The sequence below is a fragment of the Ictalurus punctatus genome, chromosome 21 (genome assembly GCF_001660625.3).
Source record: "Ictalurus punctatus breed USDA103 chromosome 21, Coco_2.0, whole genome shotgun sequence".
In the NCBI taxonomy this organism is placed as follows: Eukaryota; Metazoa; Chordata; class Actinopteri; order Siluriformes; family Ictaluridae; genus Ictalurus; species Ictalurus punctatus.
In genome coordinates, this window is record NC_030436.2 from 11866927 (window position 1) to 11892893 (window position 25967).

At 38.6% G+C, this 25967-nt stretch overlaps 1 protein-coding gene across 2 annotated transcripts; it reads left to right on the forward strand.

Moving 5' to 3' along the window:
• The first annotated feature begins 682 nt into the window (after positions 1–682).
• Positions 683–25967, forward strand: poc1a (POC1 centriolar protein A). Of its 2 annotated transcripts, XM_017450253.2 has the most exons (11): positions 685–1067; positions 1193–1277; positions 1693–1864; positions 2290–2469; positions 3334–3441; positions 4189–4304; positions 4819–4952; positions 10183–10251; positions 10443–10520; positions 19898–20110; positions 25458–25967. In XM_017450253.2, exons 1-11 carry the CDS (start codon positions 1053–1055, stop codon positions 25572–25574), a joined length of 1287 nt encoding a protein of 428 aa, XP_017305742.1. In that variant the 5' UTR covers positions 685–1052; the 3' UTR covers positions 25575–25967. The 2 variants fall into 2 exon arrangements, with proteins under 2 accessions (XP_047005331.1, XP_017305742.1); XM_047149375.1 differs by lacking the exon at positions 25458–25967 and having other exon boundaries at positions 683–1067; positions 10443–10530; positions 19898–20104.

Sequence of the window (25967 nt, forward strand, 5' to 3'; positions counted from 1 at the left end):
AATTACTCTAAATGTTATTTAAATGCTACCGTTTTATATACAAATAAAACAAATTAAACAGATGGCCCTGTCTGAGTGTTATTTTCATTGTTGTCAAGTGAACACTGGGAAAAATAATTAATCATCTGAATTCATACTTTTGTTTGGTAGACAAAAACATTGTGGCTAAGTTTTGTTGTTGCTTCTTCCCTTTCAATTTTATATTTGATGCAATCTTTGTATGATTATTGTAAAATACCAAACATGTGCAAGCACTGCACTAAGACTCTGTATCACTGAGATATTCATCATTAAATAAACAGTCCCAACATGGAAAGCCATATATATATATATATATATATATATATATATATATATATATATATATATATATATATATATATATATAGATATATATATATAGATATATATATATATCATACAGTATATTATAAAGGACAAAGCATAACTTTCTTATATCACATGTACACTAACACGTTGGTTTTGATATTTACAGCACATTTGCTCGCTAATAGCTTCACATTTTTTCTTATTACATTATCCAACTTGTATATGTTAATATGAAGAAAATTATATTTATAATATTATGTAATAATGCTTTTTTGACTTGTGATTACACGATTATGCTGTAGGTGGCGGTGTACGCTGCCAAGAAGTCATCAACGAAGAAGAAAGACTCTTCCGGTAAACGTGTTGCGTAGTGGGCGGGGTTTGTTAAGCGGCATATAGCGCGCGTAACATGAAACGGTTAGTTGTTGTTAGCACGTAGCATCTTAACAACGGAGTTAGCATAGCATAGCATAGCATAGCATAGCTTAGCATAGCTTAGCATAGCTTTAACTGTCGTCTGAGAAAAAGGAGTTTGAACAAGTTTGTCTGTTTGGATAGTAGCTAGCAAAAGATTAGCCGGCTTGCTAACTTTGACTAGGTGACAGTAATGAGCAGGTGCTGAGGCGTCATTAATAACGACTTGTTCATAGAGCGCTCTCTTCCTGCTTTACTTTCATATTATTTATTATTTTATTTATAACTTTAAAGAGCGTTCTGTGAAAATGAGCTGCACACTGGTGAGTTACAGAGCTAGTATATATATATATATAACACAATACAAGCTTAAAGTTTACAGTAGTAAGTGCATTAATGACTTAAAAATGTATATATTTTTTGTTGTTATTTTACTTTGCTTATTCAGGAGGATCCCACACTTGAGAGGAACTTTAAAGGCCACAGAGACACTATAACCAGCCTCGACTTTAACTCCAACATGAAACAGATCGGTACACAATCAGATTATTATTATTAGTAGTAGTATTAGTATTAGTATTGTGAATCTAATATGTTTGGGTTACTCTTCTCTCTAGTTTTTCTTTATTTCTCTAAATAAATGACGCTACTGTATTCAGGTTTTCACCAGTAAACATTTGGACAAATTATTAAAACAATTAAATATCTTTATTCATTTTTACATTTTAAATTTGCGTTTATTTATTTATTTATTTATTTTTATCTCTTTACTGTCACAAAGTGTGTGTGTGTGTCAGGATCACAGTTTAATTTAGGAAGTTATAACTTAGACATATAGGGTTTATACAGGTGTTTGAGTTTCAGTATTATGTTTCAAACAAACAGCATAAATGAGCAAGGTGTGTGTGTGTGTGTGTGTGTGTGTGTGTGTGTGTGTGTGTGAGACAGCTACAGGCTCGTTGGACTCGTGTGTGATGATCTGGAACGTGAAGCCTCACACGAGGTCGTACCGGTTTGTTGGACATAAAGACAGCGTGATGTGTGTCCACTTCTCTCCGTCAGGACAGCTCCTCGCCTCGGCGTCCCGGGATCGGACCGTACGCCTCTGGCTCCCCACCGTGTGAGTGTGTGTGTGTGTGCTAATATCACACTGATGATCTGTTCATCCCCCTCACCACACAGTCACACACACAGGGCAGTAGAATGATGGAACACATGGTCAGAATCAGAACTAATATCTGATTGCAGTGACGTGTTGTTCGTGAACTTTTGTTTCATCTGAACACAGAGGGTTGACTCTTCTATCTTGTGTTTTTGTTTTTTTTTTTTTGTTTTTTTAAAGACAAAAATTTTAGCATCTGCCTCTTCCAGTCAGTTTGTAATAAATAAATCAAAAAGTAATAAAAAGATATCATGTAATCGATGTAATTTATCACAATATTGATATTATATCGTCACATCACCCGGCCCTGCTTCTAGTCTGAATTGAAAAAAAAAAAAAAACTGTTCCAGTGGTTTTATTGTGTGTGTCTGTGTGTGTGTCAGGAGAGGTGAGTCGAGTGTGTTTAAAGCTCACACAGGGACGGTGCGGAGCGTGAACTTCTGCAGCGATGGACAGACGTTAGTCACTGCATCAGACGATAAAACACTGAAGGTGTGGACGGTCCATCGGCAGAAATTCCTCTTCTCCTTCAACCGACACATCAACTGGGTTCGCTGTGCAAAGTGTGTAACATCACCACATACACACACAAGTTCATCGTTATTTAGATACAGTCCTTTTTAACTAAAACTCAAGCCTGAAAATGATATCATCACTCCACCCTGCTCAGACTCTGCCCAGTGTGTGCCCAGAACTCAGTGTCCTGGGTTCGGGTCAGTACCTGTGCCGTGCTAAAATATAACATCATCTCACAGTCTGATGATATCTTAATAATAATAATAATAATAATAATAATAATAATAATAATAATAATAATAATGATATCTTAATAAAGGCAAATTTATCTCTAATATGTATCTATAATCTCAACATTTATGTAACTGTTATAACATTTCTGTAATATTAATTTAATATTTAAATTTACATTATAAATAATAAATATTTAGCTGTAATATATTCATTTAAATAACTTATAAACATTTATAGTTACAATTTATATAATATTTAAACTTGTATATAAAAATGATTTATAAATGTTTGTCTCTAATAGCTACATTTATATAAACAAATATTTATTGATGGATATTTATATTTATAATATCTACATTTATCTGTAGTTTCTCATTATTGTATAAAAATATTACTTGTATTTCAATTAGTTTAATCAGTATTATTTCATTTCAGATCTGATCGCTTTCATAAATAATCAAAGTGATTTCCCACAAAATGTTTTTGCCAGATCAGAACCTGTATAGATAATGTTTAATAATCTCACCTGTGTGTTATAATTATTTAATATTTCTCAGAGTATTTTAGATTAATGACTGTATCCTCGGGATATCATTATATTCTTTAGTTGTTGTGTAGATTTGCTCAAATGTACTTTTCCCCATCAGAGCTCTCTGTCTCTCTCTGTCGCTCTGCAGATTTTCTCCAGACGGGAGATTAATCGTCTCTGCCAGCGATGACAAAACAGTCAAGATCTGGGACAAGAACAGCCGAGAGTGCGTTCACTCCTTCTGCGAGCACAGCGGGTGTGTGGACCCAGTGTTTATCTGTATTTAAGAAAAATAAACCTGAAGGAAAAAGCCACAAAAAACCCCAGCAGTTTTTACACTTGGCTGAGGTGTCTCAGGTTTCAGAATGCTGTGTGTGGTGCTGTTACAGGAAATTAATCAACTTCATTGGAGTAACAATAACTCCACTTCATCACACCACCCACGACACCCCGCGATTCTTTTCCTCTAACAGCACTTCCCCAAGTGTTTTATTCCTCTCACCACAGCAACTTACCAACGATGGCATTTTTTTATTTATTAAGAATGACACGTCATACTACTTAACCGTTTATAGTTACTTTTAATGTTGTGGAATATCTCTGAAACAAATTAGTTCCTGTTATCACTTACCTTATAGCAGTTTCCACGAATGATGATTGAATTATTGGCGTGGCACTCTTTCAAGCAAGTACACTCTTTCAAAGGGCTCAAACTCTCACATTACTGACTGCGTCTGGATTATTACAAGCACTACAACTGTTATTTCTAGATTCGACGTTAGAAATTTAATTCAGCAGCCCCAGAGCAGACTAGAGGACACAAACAGCAGGAGTGGCTAAATGTTGGTGATGTTTGTTCTTGTGTAAAGAATGTTCAGCACAGTGTCCTGAGAGGTTTTTTTAAACTGACACCGACACTCCTTTCTTAAATCTTACATAAACTTTTCCTTGCAGTGCTTTAAAAAAATGTTTTAGTTTTGTTAGATTTGTTGTTTTGTTACAGGTACGTGAATTACGCTGATTTTCACCCCAGTGGGACTTGCATCGCTGCGGCCTGTACAGACAACACGGTTAAAGTGTGGGACATTCGCACTCATAAACTCCTACAGCATTACCAAGGTGATCACTGAGACGCTCGTTATATCCCTGTGCTCGAGTTTCACATTCGGGGAATAAATTATATTATAATAAATTCATGTTTTTCAAACTAATATGAAAAAAATTATCAATACAACTAATGTACTAACTAATACTACTAATGTAATGTTTATTGTCTGACCCTGAGACCCAGATGCTGATAAACATATAACAGACAAAGACACAAAGCAGTCAGTAATCCATTTAATCAGACCTTTATATGTTTAATATAATAATAGATGTTATTGTGCTGTTTTGACTCTGGCAGTGGCAGTCATTGTCCTTCAGGGGGCGCTCCACTATCATTTTTACACATTCAGTCCTGATGATGTCATTCTAGGACAACCAGTGTTTATAGTGTGTCCTCAGATACTGTAGGAGAAATTATAGTGTGTGTGTATAAGAGAGACACCTTTTATTCATAACACTAGGGTAGAATTTGTAAAGTAATGTACATTATCAGTATATTTTAGGTGTGTGTATGTGTTCATTTCAGTCCACAGTGGAGCAGTGAACTGTCTGTCCTTCCACCCGGCCGGTAATCACCTGATCACCGCCTCTACTGACTCCACACTGAAAATACTCGACCTGCTGGAGGGCCGACAGTTATACACACTGCATGGACACCAGGTACACACACGCACGTTGATTAATTCTCTATAACAGCAGCTCTGACAGTAGTGCAGCTGCAAATCACAGCTCGTTCTAACACGTTACCGTTTCTGTAGTAACAGCTCATTTATTGCGTAATCATCGATGTCCTTAATGTGGACTGAAGGAGTCTCCAGTGTCAGCGCTTTGTAACAGTTAGATGTAAAGCCGTAACTTTTTAAGTTTTCACACATCTTTAGGAGACAGATTTTACGGTTCTGTGCGGTTTCTCGGCTGCAAAAGACGACATGCTGCGTTTTATTTTTTTTACGTCTCATTAACTTGAAGAGAGAATTATAGGAAAATGATCAACTTCAGACTCGATAACAGGAACTCTGCTTCATCACACCACCCCACTGTTGATTATTTTCCTATAACAGCACCACATACACAGAGTTATATAATGTTATTGCCAAGCCATGTTTATGATATAAAGTGAGACCATTGTGTGATCTCTGATCATCCGCCGATGCTGTAAAACACTGTAAAGTTAGTTATTAAAGATTTTTCAATGAGGACGCCTCCCTCGCTCTCTCGCTTGCCGTTATTCTCCTCAGTGACTGCGCTTCTCGGCACTGTGCGAGGTTTATTAATTAACAAAGTCGTCTCTTGTCATGTTCTCACTGTCTGTGGGATTCACTTCAGATTGTCCTGATGAAAGGCGTGAAGATCTCGCCATGGCAGAAGCTGTGACTTTTGGCTGGCTGAGTGTGTGTGTGAGACGGTCTGTGACTCTGAGTGATTATTAGTCAGTGTTGAAGTGGAACAGTCTGTCTCTCCCATGTGTCTGCCTTTTAAAAAAAAATATTTTTTTTTAATTTTTTTATTTATTTGCATATTTATTCCACAGTCTGTTCATCATGGCTTTGACTCAGCAACTAGAACAAATCAGTCACTTTATCAGGTTCAGTTTAGCATTTGAAGGGTGTGTGAACTCAAAACTATTATTTTCTTTAACGGTAAACACGTTGGTACAAAAGATAATTACTGTGTTCCCTTAAAACACGTTATTACTTCAATAAAAAGTGTTCAATGCATTTCTGCAGTCAGTGCACCCTCTGCAGATCAATAGATACTAACTCAGATTTTTTTTTCTCTCTTTTGAACCTTTCAAAAGCTAATCATAGAAAGGACTATAGCTGCAAGGAGCGATTAAGGGGGTCAAGCACTTCTTTGGCTCCACCCCCTCAGTGAAATAGGATGACCAGAAACCATTGGGCCCATCAGTGCTTATTCCCAAGGAGATGTACTCAGTAGCCCGTCCGAGTTACAAATTAACTTGAACCATGTTTTTTCAAATGAGGTCACGTTGCTAAATTATATATATATATATATATATATATATATATATATATATATATATATATATATATATATATATATATATATATTTGTGTATGTATGTGTGTGTGTGTGTGTATATATATATATATATATATATATATATATATATATATATATATATATATATATATATATATATATATATATATATATATAAATATATAAAAAATTATATATATATATATATATAAAAAAATTATATGTATGTATGTATGTATGTATGTATGAAAGAAATGGCCTCACTTCTGTTTGGTGACTTCACCGTCAAATTCATTTGCAGTTTATGGACATGTCTCGCATATCAAAAAGCAGAGATGCTAGTTTATTTTGGGTTTGTCTTGTGGTGCTGCAATCTGTTTTTTGTTGTGATTTTTAAAAGAAGAAGCAAAAAAAGTTTTTGTTAAAACTCAAAATGGCCTACTTCCTGTTGGGCAAATCACAAATTCATTATGGTATACAGTTACAAATACAATTACTGTAGGGTTTATACACACCTCCGGTGCTTGGCCCCCTAATAAAATCCAGTTTAAACAAATTTAACAGTGTCCACATACACACTCATTCACAGAAAAGTGGATCACGTGACACAGAGTTGACGAAACAGAGAACCGGAAAAGGCGAATAATCCAGATAAACATATGTTGTATTTAATCCAGAGGGAGCGGTGTGTACAAGGCACTTATTTTCGAATGACAGGTCGGCTTTATGGCTCTGGGGTGTGTAGTTTGTACAAATACACACACCCTGCCGCTCACTGTCTCTCACACACACACGCGCACACATTCACACACATTCACACACATAGTCACCTATCTAGGTAGAATGATTCTAAGGAGGGGCATCTTAGTCATGTACAGTATGAGTCATCTTAGACACACATACACACACACTTACATTACACACAGACACAGAGACTTTAATACTTTCTTTTCTATCAGCACAGACACTAGAATCCTGATCCAAATTATCTTAGTCACAGTGCAGTAGAAACAGGACAGGTCCATTGTGTGAGTCATTTGTTATGAACAATGAATCAAATTGTACATAATTATATACTGTATGATTAAACTCGATATTTCATTAAACTCGGTCATAATCCGATTCAAATTGATTCGTTGATTTAGTGTCTGTCACGAATCGAGGTTGAGCCAGAAGCAAGTGCAGATAATGATATTTATTGAAACAAACGTACTAAGACAACGTGGAATAACACTGTGGCATGAAACAAAACACCGAGACATAAACAACCAGTCTAGGACAACGAAAGACAACCAAACAATGCAGACAAGGAATATATATATATATATATATATATATATATATATATATATATATATATATATATATATATATATATATATATATATATATATATATATATATATATATACACACACACACACACACACACGAGTGCTCATTAACCAAAACGTGAGTCAGGTGCAGGTGGTCATGTGACAGCTAGTGCAGTGCAGTGGCTGATGGGAAGTGGAGTCCAGAGTTTCTTGATACGTGACAGAACCCTCCCCCAAGGGCGCTACTCCCGGAGCGCCCAAAATTATATGTCCTCCATCTGGTGGTCCTGGCCCTCTGGGAAAAATGTCCCCAGCAGAACCAGGGGGCCGAGCGGCTTCCACAACGGCACACGAAGGCTGAGATACTTCCTCAGCTGAACAGGGAGGCTGAGCGACGACCACAGCTGACCAGGGAGGCTGAGGCTCTGAGGTCACCAGGTGAACGTTGGGCATGGGCGGAGCTTGGGTGGCCGTGTCAGCAGACTCGGGCGTGAGCAGAGCTTGGCTGTGCGTGTCAGTAGTCTTGGACGTGGGCTGAACTTGGGCGACCGTGTCGGTAGACTTGGGCATGGACAGAACTTGGGCGACAGGGTTGGTAGACTTGCGCATGGACAGAACTTGGGCGACCGGGTCGGTAGACTTGGGCGTGGACAGAATTTGGTCGTTAGGCTTAGATGTTAGCGGAGCTTGGTCAACTGGATCAGCAGGCTTGGACGTGACCTCAGGAACTTGAGACTTGACTTGGACCTCGCTGATTGGAGGCTTGATTTGGACTTCAGCTGAACAGGGAGTCTGAGCGACGTCCTCGGCGGAGCATGAAAGCGGAGCAAGAAAGCGGAGCAACGTCCTCGGCGGAGCATGAAAGCGGAGCGACGTCCTCGGCGGAGCATGAAGGCTGAGCGAGATCCATAATAGGGGAGAGAGGGTGGGAGTGGGTCTCCGCTCTGACCACCGACTCCTCTTCCGGTCGGCGTGACATGACGTAGTCCTTTATGAACGCCGGGTGTGGCCTGGTGCATGGTCTGTCCAGCTGCGGCAGGCCTAGCATGCGGTTATTCTGAGAGAGCAGTTCATCTGTCCTTCTTCCCTGCTCCAGTAGTCCTATATACCACTCCGCATATGCTGCAAACCAGGCGTCCATCGTGGTGATCTGCTGCTTCTGATAGTGGGTCTTTCGTTCTGTTACGAATCGAGGTTGAGCCAGAAGCAAGTGCAGATAATGATATTTATTGAAACAAACGTACTAAGAAACAAAGACACTAAGCTATAAACAACCAGAGTCTAGGACAACGAAGGCAACCAAACAGTGCAGACAAGGACTATATATACACACACACACACACACACACACACACACACACACACACACACACACACACACACACACACGAGTGCTCATTAACCAAAACGTGAGTCAGATGCAGGTGCTCATGTGACAGCTAGTGCAGTGCAGTGGCTGATGGGAAGTGGAGTCCAGAGTTTCTTGATACGTGACAGTCACTTGAGTCAGTGTCTTAAACATTATTATTTAACAATTCTTTAGTATAAAAGATGATTCAATATGATCTGATAGAATTCAATTAAACACGACTCACCAGTTTAGTGTAAAGTTAATAAAGTAGGATTCAATGTAGAATGATTTTAGTGTGCAGTATGATTCAGTAGGGTACAGTATTATTCAGTGATTTAGTAGGGTACAGAGTGATTCAGTGATTCAGTAGGGGAGTTCAATACAGTCCAATTCAATTTGCAGTATGAATCATGAATCATTCATGGCTGTGATTCATTCTTGTTGTCAAATGCAAAATGTCAAAGGCATTTTGTAAAATGCCTGTTTTTTATCCATTTTAAAATACATTTTGTTCTTGTAGCTCATTTGACATCAGGGTACGTCGGTACAAGTTAGAAAAAAGAGCAGGTTTCTAAATATAAACGTAGATAAATAAAATGTCAGATAAGCGAATCTGGACAGGAACGTGAAATGATTTACGGATGGCGGATGCGCTGCGTAATCTAATAAGAATAATAATAAACGGATTTAAAATCATGGTGGTGTTTAACATAATTAACATTTTGGACAATTAACATGTTTGGAATGCAAAATTGAATAGTGTTGGAAGTAGGTATTATCTAACTAGGTATTTAACCATTTACACTTACATATATAGATATTATAAGTAAATATAGATATATAAATGACAATTTTTGTGATAGTATGATATCAGCATCAATTGTGAGTGAAGGTTAAGCTATTGTATTTCTTAAACTTGAAAAATGACTACATATTCACTGCTGCTGCTATGCAGTTTTAAAAATTCTTAATTTAATTTTCCGCTTGTCAGGTCTCCTAGCTTTGCCTAGCTAAATGTAACCGTGGTAACGGCTACAAGAGCACCACAAACAATGCAAAAAAAGTTATCCATGTGACTGCCATTTCTGAACATTTTGTGGTTTTGTGATATTTTAGTAAAAAATGTTTCAGAATAAAAACATTAATAAATAAAGATTTTGCTATCTATAGTGCAAGTGTTCATTCTGAAACATCTGGAATTATTTCTGTGTGTTTTTAGGGGTCGGCATCCTGTGTAGCGTTTTCAACAACTGGAGATCACTTCGCCTCTGGAGGCTCAGATGAACAGGTGACGTGATGTGTGTGGTGTTGTTTTTTTTTTTTTTTTTTTTTTAAATCCATGGGGGAATGTTTTGAGGTAATGTGTCAATGCCTTTAAGTGAGCTTTAAGAGTTTTATTAAATGTATTAATTTATAACAGAGCAGTGTTAAGTACCGTGTGAGATGAAATTCTGAACGCTACAATGATCACGTGTACAGGTGATGGTTTGGAAGACGAATTTCGAAGCTGCAGGTTACGGCGACGTGCTGAAGAAGCAGAAGACGACTAACGCTCAGGTTTGTACAGGTACAAATCCTCATCATCCAGCTCACGTCTAATTCAGTTACCTGCATATGGTTGGAAAATCTTTTTACTGACAATTTTACAGGTAACTTCAACAGAGAACAGAGTCACTCACTGAAACAAATCACGTGTTCGTAGTTTGTGATTTTAAAAAAGAAAAGAAAATGTGTGTGTGTGTGTGTGTGTGTGTGTGTGTGTGGTCTGTACTAAACTGAGATGATTTGTTTACAGTTTGTGATGAAGAAAATGGGAGAGAAAAAAGATGCATTTGTTGCAGTTTAAGGTTGAAAGCACCACAATCCGCACCAAATGTTTAAGTAAAAATTTTCCATTGACCTGAAAACCAATTTTTATATATATATATATATATATATATATATATATATATATATATATATATATAAATTGTGTATATATAATGTTTCTTTTTTCAATGATGACTGATGCATCACTATATTTCAGAGAAGAACAAAATCGAATCCTTTTTCCCCTGAATACCAGAAGGCAGAGTGAGAGGAGTAGGAATTGAGGAGGAATAATGAAAGAGTAGAGGAGGAATAAAGGAGAAGTAAATGAGGAGTAGTAGAAGATTAAAGAAGGAATAGGGGAGGAATAAAGGAGTAGTTGAGAAGGAATAATGGAAGAGTAGAGGAGCAATAAAGGAGGAGTAAATGAGGAGTAGTGGAGGATTAAAGGAGGAATAGGGGAGGAGTTGAGGAGGAATAATGGAGGAGCAGTAAATGAGGAGTAGTGGAGGAATAAAGGAGGAGTTGAGGAATAATGGAAGAGTAGAGGAGGAATAAAGGAGGAGTAAATGAGGAGTAGATGAGGAATAAAGGAGTAGTGGAGCATTAAAGAAGGAATAGAGGAGGAGTAGTGGAGGAATGAAGGAGGAGTTGAGGAGGAATAATGGAGGAGTAGAGGAGGAGGAGGAGTACATGAGGAGTAGTGGAGGAATAAAGGAGGAGTTGAGGAATAATTGAGGAGTTGAGAAGGAATAATGGAGGAGGAATAGTGGAGGAATAAAGGAGAAGTTGAGGAATAATGGAAGAGTAGAGGAGGAGTTGAGGAGGAATAATGGAGGAGTAAATGAGGAGTAGTGGAGGAATAAAGGCGGAGTTGAGGAATAATGAAGGAGTAGAGAATGAGTAAATGGGGAGTAGTGGAGGAATAAAGGAGGAGTTGAGGAATAATGAAGGAGTAGAGGATGAGGAGTAACGGAGTAGTGGAGGAATAAAGGAGGAGTAGAGGAAGAGGAGTAAATGAGGAGTAGTGGAGGAATAAAGGCAGAGTTGAGGAATAATGAAGGAGTAGAGAATGAGTAAATGGGGAGTAGTGGAGGAATAAAGGAGGAGTTGAGGAATAATGAAGGAGTAGAGGATGAGGAGTAAAGGAGTAGTGGAGGAATAAAGGAGGAGTAGAGGAAGAGGAGTAAATGAGGTGTAGTGGAGGAATAAAGAAGGAGTTGAGGAATAATGGAAGAGTAGAGGAGGAATAAAGGAGGAGTAGTGAAGGAATAAAGGAGGAATAGGGGAGGAGTAAATGAGGTGTAGAGGAGGAATAAAGACAGAAGTGTAGTGTGAGCTGAATAAAGCTTGAGTGTGTAGCTCGTTATCTCACATAATTAGACGTGGCCTTCCACACATTCCTGATGTTTTACCTTCTTCCCCTCCCTCGCCTCATACCTTTTTCACCCCTTTTCTTCCTCCACAGTGTCTAATCACATGACCCAGTTCTGGTTTTAATCCAGTAGTCATTTTAAAATAATAATAAAATGTCCACAGCAGAGATGTATTCAGGGTGAAGTCCGCTTCTTCTACTCTTCACCCCCAATCTTCATCCTTAATGCTACCATGCTACCATGGCCTAGATTATGGCTACCAGTTTAGCATTGCGCACACCACACTGCATATTAACTCCTCACGCAGTAGTGGCTTAGCAGTTAAGGCTCTGGGTTACTGATCGGAAAGTCGGAGGTTCAAGCCCCAGCACTGCCAAGCTGTCACTGTTGGGCCCTTGAGCCCCCCTTAACCCTCTCTGCTCCAGGGGTGCTGTATCATGGCTGACCCTGCACTCTGACCCCAGCTTCCTGACAGGCTGGGGTATGTGAAGAAAAGAATTTCACTGTGCTCTAATTTATATGTGATCAATAAAGACTCATCATTATCACAGGTGCTGTAATAATAACAATTGTTTGTCTCTAATGATACATAAAAAGTTGAATGAATTAGTGCATGGAGATTAAAAGTCCCCCGGTTCTCTTCCTGTTTAGGGACGTTTCATAACTTTATCTCCAGAAATATTTGTTAAATAAATTTTAGCATGTACATGGTTGGTTGAGAAGATCATGTGGCTCTTTCTGAGCTTTATTTGATGAAAGAGAAGCCATCTGCAGTTGAAGAAGGAGAAGAAATCTCCGGTGTCAGGGCAGGTGTAATAAATAACGCGTGTGTCGTTTGGTCCTTTTCTCCAGAGAGAGGGATTTATTAACTGCTGTGATTCATATTCACCTTCAGAGGGAACAACACGCCGAATTACACTGCTGTGTGTGTGTGTGTGTGTGTGTGTGTGTGTGTGTGAGTGAGAGAGAGAGAGAGAGAGATTCACAGCAGAGATTCACTTCAACGTGACGAGTTTTGTTTCTCATCATTTTTATTTTGTACAGTGGATTAAAAACACATGAATGAATTGCACATGCTGCTGTTGAGTTCTGGACTGTGATTGGTCAGAAGGTGGTGAATAGTTCTCTATAACAGCAGCTCAGACAGTAGTGCAGGTTTATATTAATGCATTCGCTCTAATACATTATTCTTTCTATAGTAACAGCTCGTTCACAAGGACTTTATAAAATCATAGATATGGTGAAGTTTTCTTTAAGGCGTTTATTGGAACATGTATGGCTGTAACTATAAATGCATAAAACGTATGACATTTTCCTTTAATGAGTCAAAATTGTAGTCGTTGGTAAATTGCTGTGGTGAAAGAGGAATGGACATGGACATATTGTAAAGAGGAGTGGACACTTGGACATATTAATAATATAATATTTGTAATTAAGTTTAATGTGGAGGAAGAATATTAATAAAAATTAAAAAGCAACAAATGAAATAAAATAATAATAAAGTATAAGATGAAATTTAGCGACTAACCCCTACTTATGGCTGTAGAGTGATGAGGATGTGTCTGTTGTAGGGTTCTACACAGAACCTTTAAGGGTTCTCCCAGAGGCAGCTGAAGAAGGTTTTATTTCAGACACACAGAGAGTGATGAAGATGATGATATTATTATTACTACTATTACAGATGGGTATATTAAGTATAACGAGACTGGAGTGTTATTCGGGGTAAAGCTGGAGCATGTGACTCGGACCCAGTGTTACGAGACGCCTAACTGATGGAGCGTGTGATGTTTCAGCGTTAGCAGGAGCGCTGGAGGAAAACACCATTAGCAGTGGTTAATTATTAAAAACCCAGTTCAGATGTTGGTGTCATGGAGAGGACGAATCCAAGCTGTGGTGTTTGTATGTGTGTGTGAGAGAGAGAGGGGTGTTTTATTATTCAGCTTTTCCTCCACTCCAGTGAGGATTAAATTAACACTAACACAAGGTTCCTCCAAGGTTCCTGAACCTCTAATGACTTTTACAGAGATCAGTACCACAGACCCCAGAGATCATGCTTTAACTTTTTCACCTCATTTAGAATAGATATCACATCAGCGCCACGACTGAGTTACTGTTAAAATAAATAAATAAATAAATAAAATAATATACAAATAAGATCTACGCTACACAATTAACCTAAAGCTAGAAAATATGAACAATTTAGTATCATTTCAAAGTTCAGTGATTTAATCCACCAAAATTTGAACTAGTAAAATAAACATAAATTTGATGAAACGTTTAAACAGCAGCCTGAAGCTGTCTTAGTGGGCATGGCCTAATATTTTAATGAGTACAATTGATTGACAGCCCTCTCTCTGAGACTTGCACAGTAGCTTTGCTCACTAGGTTAGCATTCAGTGGCTCACTGAGACAGCTTTCAGTCATTCGTTGGGTTACTGGTCCATCGTTAGGTTAGTTGTTTGTTGATAGGTTTGTTGCTAGGCTAGCTGTTTGTTGCTAGGTTAACTTTCGTCTGCTAGGCTAGCATTTACTCATTTGATTAGCCATCACTGTTGCTTTTTATAGAACAACATAATAAGAGGGAGTAAAATTGTCTGTGCTCTGAGTGGGCGGGGCATGCTCTCTCTCCTGTCAATCACACTGACCCTATCCTATCGTGTGAGCTCATGTATGTGGAAGAGGGCAGATAGCACTTTGTTCCGAGTGTGTTACACTAAACTGTGAGCAGCAGGAGGAAAATTTACGCTTGGCTTCATGTGTCTCAGAGGAAGCACGTGTTAAATTCACCCACATCGATGGTAGCCGTTGTGTGATAGGGTAGAGCTTGCTAGTGGATGGGGCCTGGATGAGACTAAGGCTGCATTCACATCGTGTCAGAATTATTGTTCTACTCTGAGCTGTTCAGGTCCTCGGACCGGGAATTATGGGACTTTAGACATTAGATGGTTATCCAACTCTGTGCAGCTATATTACGGTGTATTGTACATCTTAAAGTATTAATAAAAATCAAATATACAAATTATTACACAGTAGTATTACGAGATAAATAATTAACTACATTTTACTGCTGAAGCCGCCGCCATTTTGAGTGTTTTTCCACAGTCAGGTGGTACAAGTCTGAGCTCTCGGAAAATTCCTAGTTCACAAGTCGTAATTACGATTTCTATGACTATGTGAACGCCATTCACAAGCCGTAATTACGACGTGGTGTGAACACAGCTTCACTTAGGGAGAAAACGGGGATTTCCTGAAATAAATAATTAGTTGCAGCTGTGTGTGTGTGTGTGTGTGTGTATAGAATGACTTTTCTAACATGAGACACATTATTGAGCTTATATTTTACTTTTATAACTAATAGTTATATTTCAGATAAAATATCATTATGCTTTCATATAATACATATTAATATTGATATTTAATTCCCAATAATTAAATGTAATTCTTCTAATTAAGATTTGCATATTATTCCTAGATGATATTAAATATAAAATAAATATTACACTATTATAACATATTCAGAGTTATTCATATTCAATTGTCCACTGATTTGTTTTAAATAGAAAACAAATGCAATTTGATATTGTTAGTATTAAAATAATAAGTATTAATGTTTATTCATATTTAATTTTATATGAACACTTTCCTGTTTTTAGTTTTATTCTCTGATTAAATATTTATCACCAGATGTTTGTATAATTGTGTGATTTGTGCAGTATTAAACGAGAACTTGCGGTTAAGTTTCTCTCGTTCTTTTCGTCAGATTTTTTTATTTAACGATATAAATATTTTGTTTAAAAGTTGAAAGATGGTATTTTATGCTTTAATAATTTAAAATCACAATGTACAAGTTAAAATCCACCCTAGACTTCAATATTGCACATCAATATTTATTATTATTATTATTTGATATTTCATAGCATCTGAGATTTATTTTACAATAATTTTATTAATAAATGAATTCAAAATAATGTTATTAATAAGTAAATAAAATGTACTTTAAAATTTTGAGTTTTAAATTTTTTTTTTGCCATTGGTGTGTTTTCACTTCTCAGTGTTGTACACGACCACATCAGTAACACAACCGTATTTAAATATAACATCATAAAATATATATTTTTTTAAAAAGTTAATTTATGTTTTTTAAAAATCATATCATACTTAATCTACGTCCTTACAGAATTTGTCCTACATCTTTTTGTATCTTTATATTCTGTTAGAATTATTTTTCATTTAAATGTTATTCAGTATTTTTGGCTAGAAACTAAATAATAAGTCATAGCTCAATATTTTGTGTGTGTGTGTGTGTGTGTGTGTGTGTGTGTTACTCTCCTGATGTAACTGGTTTATCTGGTTAGTGTGTTTACATGTCTCTGTTCAGTGAAGTGGGCATGGCCGAGATGCTCCGAGAGAGAGAGAGATGATTAAACGCTAACGTCACTCACACGATGCATTTGCTATTAGAGTGGACTCAGATCATGTTTAGCGTCACTCTAATGATGTGTTTGTGTAATTATAATTAACTCGGTATAGATAAACACATTTACAGTACTGTTCTGCTTTTTATTTTTAGTACGTGGGCGTGGCCTTTTCAGTTAAGGCTATCCCATTATTCCAGATAAGCTGTTAAAATGCGTTCCGACGGTTACGTTTAACAATTAACTGATAGTGTTTCTGAAAATAAACCATAAGCAAAGATACAAATCATTTCATTAAACAATGGGAATATTTTAACGTTACTCATTACACCACACACATCACACACCGCTACTGAGTTCTGGATTGTGATTGGTCAGAAGTTGGTGATTAGTTTTCTATAATAGCAGAGCAGGTTTATAATGATTCTAATACGTTCTAATACGTTTTGGTTTCTATAGTAACGGCTCGTTCACAGGGACTTTATGTAACGTTTATGGAAGGAGTCTTCAGTGTCACTGCTGTGCAACAGTCAGAGGTGAAGCTATAACTTTAAGTTTTCAGACATCTTCAGGACAGAGGAGTTTACACTTCTTCTGTGTTTTTTGTCTCTCTTTTTTTTTTTTTCCTTTTTTTTTCTTTATGTGAACATGTTATATTTTATTAATTTTTTAAACTCTGGTTAAATTAACTATAAACGTATATTATATATTTACATACAATATTATATAGATATAAAGAAGTAAAATAGTGCATTTACACAGTGAATTAAAACATTTCTAAAAAAGCACATAGGAAAACTTTTCCCCCCAATAAGCTTGGTTTTTAAAAATAATTTCATAAATATGCATTTATGTAAATATATTCATGTTATAGAAACAAAACAAGATACTCACGTGTTCATTTCATTATACGTGTAACGACACCTTTAATAATACAGTCATATTGTAAACTACACTCGCAATACGAACCCATTTCCTGTGCTTTAGGCTTTCTGCCTGTGTGTGTGTGTGTGTGTGTGTGTGTGTGTGTGTGTGTGTGTAGGAAGTGAGTATTGAGTTCTCTGTCACAGTTTCATTGGAGCCTCAGGAAATTTTCCACTGTTGGTTTTTCCAGTGCAGGTGATTCATCAGAAGGGTGTTAAAGTGTCTGTGTGTGTGTGTATGTCAGCGCTGAGCTACATATAAATCCTCCACTCAACAACAGATAATCCTGCCGTTTTCAAACACTCGTCCTCGGCACATTCATATACTCTTTTTGTTTTTTTTTAAGTCGTATATCCGAGTTTTTAAAAATGTTTTCATGCATTTAAATAAACAGAAGACGAGAATAAAGATTTGTGGAATTTTACAGCGATTGTCTTTAGTTTATGAGGATTTATCAGGATGACTTGAGCTAGCGTTAATTTCTCCGGCGCTGATTGAAAGGTAAACAGGAGAAGGCAGTGTTTATGGAGTGGGACGGGGTGTGATGGCGAGTGTTAACACGTGAACAATACACCCGTCTGAGCTGCGGACTGATTAAACACCGTGTCGTTATTTTGCTCTGTTTACTATCCCATTATATTTGGGATGTTGAAACACGCCTCACAGTTCCAGAGAGCCGTTTGTGTGTGTCTTGCGCGAGTTAGTTACCACACCCAACTCTTAACAGCACGTCCCCAAAGTGTTTTATTCCTTTTACACCACTGCAACTTACCAAAACACATCATTAAAGAACAATACAGAGTACTTTTTGTCCATTTATAGTCGCATTTGATGTTTCCAGGTTGTGTGTTTACAGCGCTTCATTTAAAAGCAGCTTTGTTGTGCTGCTTTATCATCATGTTTATGTAGAAAGCTGCAGGGGTTGGGGGATGAGGGGGTGGTTAGGGAGTTTAGGGTGCAGTAGAGGAGGTAAATATTTACCTGCCTGGAGCAGAAGCATCTCGAGCTGCACCTGTAGGCCAGATGTTTGCAGGAGGAACTTTATGGCAGGACAGCTGTCCTTCTGTTTATTTTCCACACTGCTGGCTCTCTGGGTCAGTACTACAGACCAAACCGTGTGTGCGTGGGTATGCATGCGTGTGTGTGTGTGTGTGTGTGTGTGTGTGTGTGTGTGTTATCTCTGTTAACACATTTAGCCCACACAGCTTTAAAAAAAATAATAATAATGAGTATAGGTGTGTTCAGTTCCTCAACTCAAATTCAAGTCCTGAGAAGCAGCACAAGGCCTTATGTTTATTACATACATTTATAACACATACACACACACACACCACTATAACATCATGACTAATGAGCAGCAGATGGATTTATAACACACACACACACACACACACACACACACACACACACACACACACACACACACACACACACACACACAGGCATTACCTCTTCAGACATCGGCCAGACCTGAGAATGTAGAGTCAGACAGACAGATGGAATGAGAGACAGACAGATGGGATGAGAGACAGACAGATGGATACAGAGTAAAACTGAGAGATGGTGACAGTTTTTGTTATTCTCTCTCTGCTTTTCATTATGTCTGTCTCTCTGTCTTTCTCTTTATTTATAAAGCTTTCTATCTGTCTCATAACCGTCTGCCCATCTGCCATCTGTTGGTCAATCTTTCTGTCTTCCTATCTGTCTTGTCTGTTGGTCAGTTTACTCTTTATCTACCCGTCATATTTATTTGTATATCTGTGTGCTCATCCATATCTGTATGTCTATCTGTGTTTATTTTTCTGTCTGTCTCTCTGTGTCTATCTGTGTTTATTTTTCTGTCTGTCTCTCTGTGTCTCTGTGTTTATTTTTCTGTCTGTCTATCTGTGTTTATTTTTCTGTCTGTCTCTCTGTGTCTATCTGTGTTTATTTTTCTGTCTGTCTCTCTGTGTCTATCTGTGTTTATTTTTCTGTCTGTCTCTCTGTGTCTATCTGTGTTTATTTTTCTGTCTGTCTCTCTGTGTCTATCTGTGTTTATTTTTCTGTCTGTCTCTCTGTGTCTATCTGTGTTTATTTTTTCTGTCTGTCTCTGTGTCTGTGTTTATTTTTCTGTCTGTCTCTCTGTGTCTGTCTATGTTTATTTTTCTGTTATTTAGGCTCACACACGTCACCATCTTTCACCTGGAGACAGTTTCCCCTCTGAAACACACCTGATCCCCAAATCTCACTCTCTCGCCAAAATAAAGGCGAAAGCTGTGGATCATGTGACTTTGTGACTGTTTTGTACAGTTACACAAATCATATCTTATAGAAGCAATGTTATTATTGTGTTTACGTTTTGTCCTCACTCACTCTCACAGACGTTAACAGTGCGTCTCAGTGTTTGTGTGTGTGTGTGTTTGTTCCTCAGGCTCCGGACGTCTCTCACAGACCACACGTGTCTCACTGCAGCTCCAGTCTAAGCGTTCAATCGTCTCTCAGACCAGAAGCTCGCCATGTCTCCGCCCACCCTGAGCCGGACCAATCAGATCACTCTGATCAGTCTGTGTCGGACACGCCCATCTCTCCTACGCTTACCACAACACTGCAGCACATAGTGGGTCAGCTCGACGTCCTCACACAGGTACATATACACACACACAGTTTAAAAATATTTACACTTCAGTTATCATGATCAAATGTAAACACACAATCATGCTAAATTCAGTTCGATATCATTTTATTTGTGTTCATGTTTTGACGTTTATTCCGGACATTTAGAAGTGAAGTGGTGTTTGCAGGACTGAATGCAGTGGGTTTACAGGATGAACTGGTCTTATTGTCTAAAACCTTATTGTACTAATGTGAGAGACCTGTAGTGACCTTCACAGAAGTGTATACTTCATTGAGTGCTACTGAATTATTAATGCTGGGTGGAACGGAGAACCTCAGTGGGGAGATTAAACTCTAAACTCGAAGTGAAGCTGCAACTCTGAGGAACATGACATAATTATTAATGTGGTTCCTGAGCCGAGTGGAGCTCGGAGTACTGTAACCCCGCTCGGAGTACAATAACCCGTACTGTAACCCCACTCGGAGTACTCTAACCCCGTACTGTAACTCCACTCGGAGTATGCTAACCCCATACTGTAACCCCACTCGGAGTATGCTAACCCCGTACTGTAACCCCACTCTTAGGAAAGTAACCCCCCTCAGAGTACAATAACCCCATACAGTAACCCAACTCAGAGTACAGTTAACCCCACTCGGAGTACAGTAACCCCACTCGGGGTACAATAACCCGTACTGTAACCCCACTCGGAGTACAGTAACCCCACTTGGAGTACAGTAACCCCGTACTGTAACCCCACTCGGAGTATGCTAACCCCATACTGTAACCCCACTCGGAGTATGCTAACCCCGTACTGTAACCCCACTCTTAGGAAAGTAACCCCCCTCGGAGTACAATAACCCCATACAGTAACCCCACTCGGAGTACAGTAACCCCACTCGGAGTACAGTAACCCCACTCGGGGTACAATAACCCGTACTGTAACCCCACTCGGAGTACAGTAACCCCACTTGGAGTACAGTAACCCCGTACTGTAACCCCACTTGGAGTACAGTAACCCCGTACTGTAACCCCACTCTGAGGAAAGTAACCCCACTCGGAGTACAGTAACCCCACTCGGAGTACAATAACCCCGTACTGTAACCCCACTTGGAGTACAGTAACCCTGTACTGTAACCCCATTCTGAGTACATTAACCCCACTCGGTGTACAGTAACCCCGTACTGTAACCCCACTCGGAGTACAGTAACCCCACTCGGAGTACAGTAACCCCACTCGGAGTACAATAACCCCGTACTGTAACTCCACTTGGAGTACAGTAACCCTGTACTGTAACCCCATTCTGAGTACAGTAACCCCACTCGTACAGTAACCCCGTACAGTAACCCCACTCGGAGTACAGTAACCCCACTTGGAGTACAGTAACCCCGTACTGTAACCCAATTCTGAGTACATTAACCCCACTCGGTGTACAGTAACCCCACTCAGAGTACAGTAACCCCGTACTGTAACCCCACTCGGAGTACAGTAACCCCACTCAGAGTACAGTAACCCCGTACTGTAACCCCACTCGGAGTACAATACCCCTGTACTGTAACCCCATTCTGAGTACAGTAACCCCGTACTGTAACCCCACTCGGAGTACAGTAACCCCACTTGGAGTACAGTAACCCCGTACTGTAACCCAATTCTGAGTACATTAACCCCACTCGGTGTACAGTAACCCCACTCAGAGTACAGTAACCCCGTACTGTAACCCCACTCGGAGTACAATACCCCTGTACTGTAACCCCATTCTGAGTACAGTAACCCTGTACTGTAACCCCATTCTGAGTACAGTAACCCCGTACTGTAACCCCACTCAGAGTACAGTAACCCCACTCAGAGTACAGTAACCCCGTACTGTAACCCCACTCGGAGTACAATACCCCTGTACTGTAACCCCATTCTGAGTACAGTAACCCCGTACTGTAACCCCACTCGGAGTACAATACCCCTGTACTGTAACCCCATTCTGAGTACAGTAACCCCGTACTGTAACCCCACTCGGAGTACAATACCCCCGTACTGTAACCCCATTCTGAGTACTGTAACCCCACTCAGAGTACTGTAACCCCGTACTATAACCCCACTCGGAGTACAATACCCCCGTACTGTAACCCCATTCTGAGTACAGTAACCCCGTACTGTAACCCCACTCGGAGTACTGTAACCCCGTACTGTAACCCCACTCGGAGTACAATACCCCCGTACTGTAACCCCATTCTGAGTACAGTAACCCCGTACTGTAACCCCACTCAGAGTACTGTAACCCCGTACTGTAACCCCACTCGGAGTACAATACCCCCGTACTGTAACCCCATTCTGAGTACAGTAACCCCGTACTGTAACCCCACTCGGAGTACAGTAACCCCGTACTGTAACCCCACTCGGAGTACAGTACCCCCGTACTGTAACCCCATTCTGAATACAGTAACCCCGTACTGTAACCCCACTCAGAGTACTGTAACCCCGTACAGTAACCCCACTTGGAGTACAGTACCCCCGTACTGTAACCCCATTCTGAGTACAGTAACCCCGTACAGTAACCCCACTCGGAGTACAGTACCCCCGTACTGTAACCCCACTCGGAGTACAATGACCCCGTACAGTAACCCCACTCTGAGTGAAATAACCCCACTAGGAGTACACCCATGGAGAGTCCACCAGTGTACACTAAACGCTGTCTGTTAGCGTTTCCTTGTTAGTGCCTCTACATCATCATCCTTTTTCTTCTTTCATTAGAAACAGAAAGTTTACAATTATCTCTGTTTTTTTTAAACACGGCGTTTCTGATTCCAGTGTCTGTTCCCTAAAACCTCCCGTAACACGGCTTATTATAAACTCTACACTTCCTTTTTCAAGGTTATGACCTTTATTTTACACTTAGGTTTTTTTGTTTTTTTTACCTGCTTCCTCTTTGGACAAGGTCGAGGTGCTTTTACTGAGGTACAGAGCAACGTATAAATGAACAACAACATAACAACAAAAACCCCCGCAGCTGGAGGGGAGTGATGTGTAATTTACAAGAATACAAGGAGGCACACACACACACACACACACACAAAATAGAGTTCATAAAGATTATAGACACTAATAGCTACAGCTTTCTATAATTATAAAAAAGATATCTAAAATCTTCACCAGTGGAATTAGTTTTCACGTTTAAGTAGTCACAACTTTTTTCTCTTTTTTTTGGTTTAAAGGTAATTTTAATTTTAAGTTCTCAAATACAGGGTTATTTTTGTTAAAGTCTGAGAGCAGAAATCTTCAGGATTATCTCCCCCGTAAAATCTACATAAATGATAAAGAATTGTAGACCACAATTACTTTTATATTTTAAATCCGATGTGTTGTTCTGTCCTCCTGCATCCGTCTGATCTCTCTCTCTGTCTCTCTCTCTGTGGTTTATTGATCAGAAAATCACACTGCTGCATGAAGGAAATGTAAAACCTGATTAATTCCCTTTGGTGTGAAACAGGAGACGAGGTTATTGAGCCTTTCATACGGCTTCAAGGTCAAAAATATCTCAGTCAGAAATAGAAATAAAGTGCTGTTAATCGATTTTATACATACCCTGTTTAAAAAAAAAAACAACAAAAACAATCTGCTGCTGAGGTTATTCAGGCTGGTTTATAATTTGCAAGAATTAGTTTTGTATTTCTAGTCTTCTTACTTGTTGTTTTTTTAACTCTGCTCTATAACTCTATCAGACACTAGCAGGCTGCGTTAACTACAGAAATTGCACACATTTGTATTCAGACCTCAGAGTTGAACTAAACTGAGTCTCATTTAAACATTATTCAGATCTTGAGCTCTTACACAATGTCAGTTAAATAAAAACGAATCACGTGAGGAAGACGATGGGTTTTTCCTCAAACGTTTTTGTAGCCTGTTGTTGGGTTTAAAGTGTAAAATAAATTCCACAGATCCCTCAGGACAGATTTGCTTCATGAACATTGTTTAAATGTCTACAGTAATATTGTGTCTGTCTTTTTATTCCTGAACATTCCTTCGACAGAACACATGCTGACATTTATTATTATTATTATTATTATTATTATTATTATTATTATTAACTGACTTGTTTTTGAGTTGTTATTTTGAGCTTTTGGATTAAACCCACATTACTCTAGTGAGCAGTGAAGAACAACATTTTGTATAAGAACTCAGCAATAAACAGAAAGAGAGTGTTTGAGCAAATATGTTGAGCAAAATCTGTAAAAACTTCATTCAGAGGCTGAGAAAATGTGTAAAGTGTGAGCATGTAGAGCGCATGCTGTAAATAATAAATACAAAATAAAGTACATGTAGTTTTACTTCCGTTGCTTCCTGACCTTTCGGACTCAATGTGGAATGTCTTTGGTGATGGTGGGTCGTGATTCCACCACTAAATGTAAAATATCTCAATCCTCGTGTTAAGAATCATCACTTGAGACTCTTTACATACAAAACATCTGGCAACCGCAGCAGCGTGAACTTCTCCATTCCACAGGTCAGTTCAGCCATCTGAGTTCAGCCGTGTAAATGAAGCTCAGTACGGAGCTCTGCCTGTTAAACTTTCCCCATCATGACAAAGTTTTTACAAGTTTCTGATGTTGTTAACTGTTAATGATGCGAGTCTGTGATTTGGAAAACACTCGCCGTGTTGTTTATTAACTAAAAACACGGTTTCTACTTTATCACATCTCTTTATTCACGTTCTCCCCAAACACGAGTAAAAACACCTCATTTTAGTCTTTATTCAATCCTCATTTACAAGTTATAAACATTCTTACACAGTCCCCTCGAAAGTATTATAGAACAGCAAGGCCAATTTTATTGTTTTCACTATACGTTGAAGACATTTGGATTTAAGATCAAAAGAAGAATGAGATGATGGATAGATCAGAATTTCAGCTTTCATCTCCTCATGTTTACATCCAGATGTGTTGATCAACTTAGAACCTTTTGTTTGAACCCAATCTTTTTTCATTCTTTCAAGTGATTAGAAATACTGGAACATGTGATTGACAGGCGTGAACATCTGCTTTTGGATTTATCCTTCATTTTCACCTGTGAAGACTGCATTTGTTGTTAAGAAGGATAAACCAACATTAAGATTAGAGAGATGTCTATGGGAGAAAAGCAAGCTATTTTGAATCAATCAGAGGCATTAAATAAACACTGGGTATAACCAATACAACAATCTGGAATGTCCTGAAAAAGAAAGAAATCCAAAAGACACCGAACGAGTCGGGTGAGGAAAACAACAGCAGCTGATGACTGAAACATTGTGAGAGCTGTGAAGAAAACCCAGAAACAACAGTCAGCTAACACTCATCTCTCTTCTCTTTCTCTGCCTGTCTCTCTGTGTGTGTCTCTCTTTCTGTGTCTGTAGACGGTGGCCATATTGGAACAGAGACTGACTCTGACGGAGGACAAACTGAAGGAATGTGTGGAGAACCAGCACAAAATTAGTCTCCAGCTCCAAAGCAGAAATCAGTCTGATCTCTAACAGCTCAGTTACCTCGTTTTCCTCTTTCTCACCTTTACTGAACCTGCAACTACTTTTTTAATACAGCGAGAAAAAAAACATTCTTCAATACAGAACCTTCTTCAGATCATTAGCCGCTAGCAGTGAGATGTTTACGTGTCTATGGTGGCAGCAGTGACTTCTATACCAGTTGTGTTTTATCACAGCGTTTATATTTTTATCTGTTTTACAGTTTTGTGTGTGCACTCTGTGCTGTGTGTGTGTGTGTGTGTTTTTTACATAAAAATTTTATAAATCTGGAAACTCTTATTTCAGGAAATGTATATAAACTGCAGTAATGATAGTGAATGATAATTTTCCTGCACAGGTTTTTGTCATTAATAAACTGTTAGCTGGTAAGTAGCTAAGAATGTA